We start from the raw sequence: 9,027 nt of genomic DNA on the forward strand, positions 1-9,027 counted from the left end.
ATTTCACATACTGTACTCTGAAGTTTTTTCTCGCAGAAGTCATTGCGTACTTTTTTAAAATGCGACAAAACCTGTAAGTCTGCGCAACAAAAATGAGTGATTTGTACTTTAGCAGTATATAAAATTGTCCAAGAGCTTATTTTTTTATTCCTATAAAAAAATCATATTTGAATTATGCCATACAATAAAGAAAGTCTAAATTCAGACCAAGGATTATTGAAGCTTGGAGTATTTTTCAGTGTGTTTCTTGGAATATGGATGAGGTGCTGGAGAAGACAAGCAAGTTGTTCTGTTATGCCCAACTTGTTTACATCGACTGCATTTGGTAGACTTGAATGGTACTGATAATTCAGTCGCAGGTATATGCCTCTTCTTTTGTCTTCTTCCTTGTAAAATCTCTACATCGGGAGGTTTTGTGATCTCAAATTGTATATTTTATGGTATTTCCCATGATTTTTGATCTCCCACGGTATTCACATGTCCTTCATATGTTTTCAACCATGTTTCCCTTGAATACCAATTTGAGCAGTAATCAAATTTCTGCAAATATCTCTTATTAATAGCAGCAATTGTATGTGGACAGGGCAATTCATCAAGTTGGAATTTCAGGAAGTCACAAGTTCTCTTCTTTAAGTCCACAATGAATTCAATTCCTTCACTATTTATTCTAAACAACATTGAGTCAAGGTTGAACACCTAACAAGGAATAAAAAATTAAGACAAATTATATTAGTGTATTTTTGCTTAAAAAAGAAAAAGTATAAAAAAATTTAAATGTAAGCAGTAAATCACTACAACAGATATAAAAACCCGAAGTTAATAAATATACTCACAAACATTTTGCAAGTTAAGTCCATCTTCTTAGTCATCTCTTCTTCTGCCCATATTGATACTCTGTGAAAAGTTTCATTTGCCTTTTTTCTCCGTTCATAAAACCACTCTCCCAGCTTTTCTTGGATGAAATCTAACATTCTTAAAATAGCATTTCTCTCCCTTTTAGTAAAACAGAATTCACTGATTCTACCATATTTGTTGTTAGCATATCATAACGTCGTCGTGGGAACCACGATCGAGCCCATTTCTCGGGAGGCTCTTCCATTATGTAATTGTATGTTTTCTTATCAATACTTTTGAGTTGGGACACTAACTGATTAAAATCTTCACGTTTGTATGACCTTGCAGCACTTTGAAAAAGATTTATTACCATGGACTTTGCATGTCTTTGCTTTAAATTTTTCTCAAAGTGATAGAGGCAGATACCATGGTGAGCTTCAGGAAAAACTTTTCTAATACCATTTGCAATCGATTGGTTTCTATCTGACAAGAAAATCAGTTCACGACGGACTTGAATTGCTTTTCTCATTTTCCCGAAGAACCAAATGTATGCCTCATTGTTTTCTGAATCTGCTACACCAAAACATAGAGGAAAGATTTGATTGTTTTCATCCTTTGATACAGCAACAAATAGAACATCACGATATTTTGACTTCAAAAACGTTGCATCTACTGCAATAACGGGTCTACAGTAGGACCAACCAGCTACTGATGCCGCAGGAGCGAAGAACAAGTAAGCAAATCTGTACATTGAAACACAAAAAAACAAATCATAAGGTGTGGAGTTTTTAAAATAGTAACATTTGAAACTTCAGGTTGATGGTTAGTATTGTTTTGCTTACCTATTCTGCTCATCTCTTTTTATGTTTGTGTATGTTCCTGGGTTTTTGGCCACCATCATGTGTAGGTATGAAGGAAGAATCTGGTAGTTCTCTTCAGGTGTTCCCCTTATGCAAGCAACAACTTTTTTAATAGCACGCCATGCCTTGAGATAACCAATGTCAATTCCAAATTTCTTTTTCATTTCATTTTCTACAAAGGCTGGTGTAACCTCTATCTTTTTGTCTCAAACATGTTCTATAATTTGTTCACTTATAAAATTTGATGTAGCATGCTTCTGATCTAATTTTCTTGCATCAACCGAGCATTCATGGATGTTATAATATTTTATTACCCTGAATAGTGTGGAATTTTTTATTCTGGTAGCACGTACATTCCAACCACATTTGTCCATGATGCATTTCAGCTCGTATCTCTTGGAACATGATCTAACAGCAGTGAATTCAACTTTTTGATTTATCTCTAAGCTGCAGAAAAATTTAGTCATGTTTTGTTTGTTCTCAAAGATTGATCCAACTCTTACTTTCTCAGGCAACGCATCGTGCCTAAGTATTTTACATGGTGGAGATTCTTTCACCTTTCTCCTCACTTTTTTTCTTGATTTCTGAGAAGCACAAGAACTTTCAGCAATTTCTTCAATTCTATGTGATGTTATCGGTATAAGCTCCATGTTTACTTCATCTTCATTGTTGTTTATCATTGCAGAAGGTGAAAAAAAGCTTTGTTGGATTGTGTATTGATTGTCAATTTGCATTATTAGTTGTCCTTCTTCTTCTTGGTCATCGACAAACTGGTATGAATTTATTGGAGTAGGGGGTAATTGTTGCAGCACTATGTATTCTGAAGCAGCTGTAATGTTAGAAGGTTGTTGCCCGTTGTCTACTTCCATTATTGGCACTCGTACTTCATGTTGATAGTCAACAAAAGGTTCTAAATCTATCGCATATGCAAGAGATTGGTTGAATGTTGCTGATGAAGGTTGTATTTTTTCGATGACGAAATGACAATTCTTGTAGGCTGAATCAGTTGTAAGCAAATGTATACACGTGCTGAGTTCTTCATCTGAAGTTACAAGAATTCCTTTGCTTGTATTTAGTTTGATATCAAACCATAATTTTAATGCATATCTAGTTGAATCAATATTTGCAACTTCACTAATTTTCTTCAGGAAAGTATTGAATGATATGTCCTTATTAAGTAGAACAAGTTTTGTACCATGATCCAAGTATTTGAAATCAGGAGTTCAACTCCCATTGAAAGTTATAACAATGCAAATCAAACTCATCCTGCAGATTCATGTTTAGTGGCAAGTATTAGGAAAGTGAACAGAGAAATTTTTTAGGCTGTTTGTGCTGAAATTTTTACAAATAAACTAAGTCACTTAGGCATCTTCTGCTGAAGTTTTTTTTGGAAAAAGATGTATGACATAATTAATGAATCCTACAAAGAAAACTTCAACTTATAAGTGCTAAAGTTTTTAGAGATAAGCTTAATAACTTCAGCATATTAGCTGAAGTTTTTTTATGATGGTGATTCATCAATGCAGGGGGAAAAACTTCAGCACCTAGGCCGAAGTTTTTTTTGGTGCAATACGATTTTTCTACATAATTTGTAAGATAAAACTAAATACTTATAAAAACTACAAAACATAGAGAAAATAGGTAATTAAGTTTGTAATATAGTATAATTAGGTAAAAATCCCTATTAATTAAGTGATTGTTCTTGACCGACACACAACCTACGATAGACAACCTACTTCTTTTCTCCATGGGACAATTCCCCAATAAGAAGGAATACTATATATACGCGATGCACAATAAGCAAAAGCATGGCAATAATTTACAAACACAACATTTTTTATACATTCAGGGACCTTTAGTTTTTCGCATAGGCGAGTCTTGCATAGCTTCAGCACCTAAGCCGAAGTTTTTTTGGTGCAATACGATTTTTTTAATTTGGCCAGTGTAGGAGGAAAACTTCAGCCCTCCTGCTTAAGTTTTTAAGTAATAACTAAAATACTTCAGCACCTAGGTCGAAGTGTTTTTGGTGCAATATGATTTTTAAATTTAGCCAGTGTGAGAGGAAAACTTTAGCCCTCCTGCTTAAGTTTTTAAGTAATAACTAAAAAAATTCAGCACCAGACCGAAGTTTTTTTGGTGCAATATGATTTTTTAATTTGGCCAGTGTAGGAGGAAAACTTCAGCCCTCCTGCTTAAGTTTTTAAGTAATAACTAAAATACTTCAGCACCTAGACCGAAGTTTTTTTGGTGCAATATGATTTTTAAATTTAGCCAGTGTGGGAGGAAAACTTCAGCCCTCCTGCTTAAGTTTTTAAGTAATAACTAAAAAACTTCAGCACCTAGGCCGAAGTTTTTTTGGTGCAATATGATTTTTTAATTTAGCTAGTGTAGGAGGAAAACTCCAGCCCTCCTGCTTAAGTTTTTAAGTAATAACTAAAAAAATTCAGCACCTAGGCCGACGTTTTTTTGGTGCAATATGAAATTTTAACTTATGTTTTATGATTTTTTACCCATTGTATAAGGAAAACTTCAGCTTTTAATTATTGACAAAAAAACTTCAGCAACAAAACAATCATATAAAAATTAATATAATCTCTTCTTCGTTGTGTTATTTGCCAGCTCGTTAAATAAATAACTTCAGCATAGAATGTTAGAATTCATCGTCAAATAGATTTAGAATTACAAATTCATCATATCAGTGAAGTTTGTCAAACAACTTCAATCAATCAATCAATCAGAAAACATATAATTCAAAAACTATTTTGAATTCTGGAGATGAATTTGAATACTTACAATGTATTTGAATTTGAATTTGAATTCGAAATTTGAATTTGAAAGCGAGATGCGTTCTCAGGAGAGGCGGATTGATGGAGGAAATACGGAGGAGATCTGGAATTTGAATCTGGGAATACGGAGGAGAGACGGACTCTTATATGTTTTGGAAGGGGTATAATTGTCATATTATTACAGATTTTTTGTTAGTTGGTTAGGAAATCAATAGTTTTTAAAAATATGGTATAGGTTAAAATGTGGCATAAAAATAGGGTACGACTGCAAATCCCCCTGTGAGAGAGGAAGGAAATCAGAAGACCTAGTAATTAGGCTAATGGGCTGCTAATGTTGATTTTTTGGGGGCCTAAATGGTCGAATAATTAAGTTCAAGATTGGGCTATTAGGGATGGAATTTTGTGGACTTTGTCTTGAAAGGATGTTTGGGTCGATTTTGTTCTTGCCAAATTTGGGCTTGAATGATCTAAATTTGATGGCTTTCAAATTGTCTCGTGAAGAAAGTAACTTTTGGCCTTATAATTAGGCGTAAGGCAATTGGAACTCCTTTTTATAATTAATTCATTTATTCTAACTAACCTCTTTTAGTCAAATTTTAATATATAAAGTAGATGTTAATAATTATCCAATAAAACATAGCAGTAAAATTAGTAATACTAAGAATGATAATAATAAAAGTGATAGCGATATTAGTAGTAGTACTACTGCTATTAATAATAATAATAATAATAATAATAATAATGACAATAACAACAACAAAAACAACAACAACAATAATAATAATAATAATAATAATAATTATTATTATTATTATTATAATGATAATAATAATAATAATAATAATAATAATAATAATAATAATAATAATAATAATAATAATAATAACAAGCAAATGTAAAAAAAAGTATTTTATGTAATAATAATTTAGAAGCTCAAGGAAATTAATTGAAAGAAAGGAAGGACAAAATTGGATGTCAACAGGAAGCATTTTCGAAATCCCGGACAGAGCTGAACCAGTGTGAGGTCGATCTAAAGAGGCTCACAGAGGATAGAGATGCCCACAAACTTCTCAGTGGGCAAAAAGAAGAGGAGATCAAGGTCCTCCGAGCTAAATTGACCACAACCCATAAAGAGCAAACCGACCTAATTGAGCAAGTGATGAAATTTTTTTAGAAGTGTGATGTATCAATTCGGGGATGATGACTAATACTTCGATCCTGCATGTTCAGTAAAAGGCCAAAAAGATCGAGCAGCTTCGTGAGGAGGCCATCACGAAGGAGGCGGAGACTTTGGGGTGGAAGCAAAACATGGACCGCCTTGCCTCGGAGAAAGAGACCGCTCGGGCCCAACTGTCATCGCCCGAGCGTCAACTCCAAATCATGAAGGAGGAAAACTCATCTCAGGCCAAGAAAATGGAGGAGTTTGAGGATCCGTTGGTCACCGAAATGGCAAAAGCCAAATCCGAGGTTGAGATGGCTAAAGTCAATGCTGAGGTATTCGCGGCTGTCTACCGATCAGATGCCGAAGCCGCTCAAGCTAGAGCAAAAGGGATTTCCGATGCTGCTCAGGCTCGAGCATTCTCCATTGCCGAGCATGCCAAATGCCAGTCTCGGAGAGAAACTCTCGAGGAGATTTATGCTCGTGGTTTTGACCTTGCTGTTGAGATTGAGAGTGCAATAGAGCTCGAGGTTGAAGCTAAAGCGTTGCTCTCTTTCGACGATGATGATTCTGGGAGCGTGCGTGGTTCCGAGGGTGGTGGAGATGAAGATGAGGCTCCCGGGGAGGATTAGGCACTTAGAATTTTTTGTTCTTTAAATTTTTTTGTGTAGGATCCTAACCGATCCTTTTTAAATATTTTCATATATAAAAGATCTTTCTTCTCTTTGATTTGTCTTCATTCCAATTTCTGCTCCGTACAAATTCCATTTTGACCATATCTTGAAAATTTTCATGAGGCTTGGCAGTTTGATCGAAATCGGACTAGTGTAGTCCTTAAAATCGATTGAGTATCTGCTCGAACTTGAAGTAGGATGACCCTTAGGTTTTAGTTAAGTGAGGATGATTTCTCGAACTCAAAAATGGCCCTTAGACTCTTGAATTAGGCCGATATAGCCTTAAAAGGAATGGTTTTTCTCCATTTTCGGCATAAAAGGTTAATTATAAAAATTTGTTTGCGCCTTAGCACTAGATAAATCTATTAGGTTTTTCGGGGGTTAGTGTTATCGAAACCCTTACTTTGTTATGCCTTTACATAAGCTTGTTTGAGAGTTCGAACAATTTTGTACCCCTTAAGGTTTTTGAGGTTGATGTTATCGAAACCCTTTGTAATTTTGTAATTTTGCAGAGGGTAGCCTTTTTTAACCGGTTTTATAAAGAAATTTGAAGGCCTGTTTCATTACGGAATTCAGACGTCTCCGAACCGAGGTAGTTTGGTCGTAGCCTTTAACTTGAGATGTTCCATTTGGGCTTATTTCTTGACTATACTTCGAACTTGTTCGAAGTGTCAGTCCTCGAGTGGGGTGGTCGTGGCCTATAAAACCTAAGATTTCCTTCTAAATGTCTTATGGTCTCGAAGTTTAATAATTCGAACATGTCGATTTTGGACGGCAGTCCCCGAGTACGGGGTAGATAGCTCGAGCTCTAATTGCGATTGGCGCTTGAGCCATTTTCTGCAATAGATCATAAGTAAATTATTAATTGTAAAGTAGAAATTTCACTAAGGCATGGAACATATGGCAAGAAAAAAATACTTCTTTCAATAGATCATTCATGCGTACATGTTTTGCCATCAGGGCTCGAGTAATATACAATGACACGATTTATTTGACCGTTTGGCCCTTTACAAAATTTTACCTATCGAGACTTTTTGATATGGAGTATTTACCTTGAGGACATAATATTCGAGGGTGATGTCTCCAGTATTTGAGGTTGATTGTAAAGAAGCCTCGGATATTGTCGAATTGTCCCCAGGTAACACAAATAATTGTTGCCTTATTAAAAGCCTCATCGGAAAAACCCATTCGGGACAAAAACCGATTTAAGGAAAAATGCTTTAAAACCTAAGGTCTTTCCGTTGAAGAATTTCTCGATGTCTTCGATCGAACACCTGCAACAAGTTAGTATAAAATACAAATGAAAAGAGTAGAAGGTCATACCATTGCAACAATATCGTTTGAGGAGTGATATGTACCAATTATTTGGCAATTGTTCGTTGTTCATCGTGCCAAGTTTGTAAGATATTTTTCCGATGATGTTGAGGACCTAATGTGGTCCCTCCCAATTTGGACCGAGTTTTCCCTCGTTTGGGTCTCGAGTGTTGATGGTGACCTTTCTCAAAACTAAGTCCCCAATTTTGAAGTGTCGAAGATTGGCTCTTCGATCGTAGTACCTTTTGATGCGCTGTTTTTGTGCGACCATTCGGACGAGGGTGGTTTCCCATTTTTCATCTAGCAATTCGAGGCTGGTATTCATAGCCTCGTGATTTGACTCTTCCACTGTGTATTAAAACCCGAGGCTAGGATCCCTGAATTCGACCGGGATCAGAGCTTCAGCACTATATACTAAGGAGAACGGTGTTGCCCCCGTATTGGATTTTGACATCGTTCGATATGCCCAAAGGACCTCGGGCAAAATTTCTCTCCATTTTCCTTTAGCGTCGTTTATTGTTTTCTTTAGATTCTAAATGATGGTCTTTTTTGTTCATTCGGCCTGTCCGTTCCCACTAGAATGATACGACGTTGACAAAATCCTTTTTATTTTGTGATCTTCGAGGAACTTTGTTACTTTGTTGCCGATAAATTGTTTTTCATTGTCGCATGTTGTCTCGACGGGTATCCCGAATCGATATATGATGTGATTCCAGATGAAGTCTATGACTTCTTTTTCCCTGACTTTCTTGAAAGCACGTGCTTTGACCTATTTAGAGAAATAGTCAGTCATCAATAAAACAAATTTAGCTTTACATAGGGCCGATGGCAGAGGGCTGGCGATATTCATTCCCCATTTTAAGAACGGCCATATGGATAGGACTGAGAGAAGTTGTTCCCCGGGCTGGTGGATCATTGGCGCATACCTTTAACATTTGTCGCATTTTCGAACAAATTCTTTAGTGTCTTTTTCCATATCGGTCCAATAGTATCCTGCTCTGATGACTTTGTAAACCAACGACTCGGCACCGGAATGGTCTCCGCAAGTGCCCTCGCGTAGAACATAATCGGTGTCTCCTAGTCCCAAACATTTTGCTAACGGCCCATCGAATGTTCTCCTATATAGTGTTCCATCCTCGGCCAAAGTGAATCATGCAACCTTAGTGTGTAGAGTCCTCGATTCTTTAGGATCTGATGGAAGCTTCCCGTTCTTTAAGTATTCGATGTACTTATTCCTCCAATCCCAGGTTAAACTTGTAGAGTTATCTTGGTGTGACCTTCTTCGATCACTGACCTTGAAAGTTGTACGACAGTACCCGATCTAAGTTCATCATCTTCGATCGGTGAGCCCAAATTTGCAAGGGCATCGGCCTCGATATTTCGTTCCTGAGGCACGTGTT

The 9,027-nt window shown here is 36.3% G+C and overlaps 1 protein-coding gene across 1 annotated transcript; it reads right to left on the reverse strand.

Moving 5' to 3' along the window:
• Positions 1-435: 435 nt before the first annotated feature.
• LOC138888701 (uncharacterized) lies at positions 436-971 on the reverse strand. Its single transcript, XM_070170613.1, has 2 exons — positions 834-971; positions 436-696 (listed from the first exon to the last, which is right to left on the reverse strand). Exons 1-2 carry the CDS (start codon positions 969-971, stop codon positions 436-438), a joined length of 399 nt encoding a protein of 132 aa, XP_070026714.1.
• Positions 972-9,027: the final 8,056 nt, after the last annotated feature.

Source organism: Nicotiana sylvestris, chromosome 3 (assembly GCF_000393655.2).
Source record: "Nicotiana sylvestris chromosome 3, ASM39365v2, whole genome shotgun sequence".
NCBI classification, from domain to species: Eukaryota; Viridiplantae; Streptophyta; class Magnoliopsida; order Solanales; family Solanaceae; genus Nicotiana; species Nicotiana sylvestris.

Excerpts from the sequence above, each read along its gene's own strand:
- LOC138888701 (XM_070170613.1), bottom strand. The coding sequence starts at position 971 with ATGTTAGATTTCATCCAAGAAAAGCTGGGAGAGTGGTTTTATGAACGG. Across the intron at positions 697-833 it reads ACTTAACTTGCAAAATGTTT|GTGTTCAACCTTGACTCAAT; the intron begins GTGAGTATATTT and ends ATTCCTTGTTAG.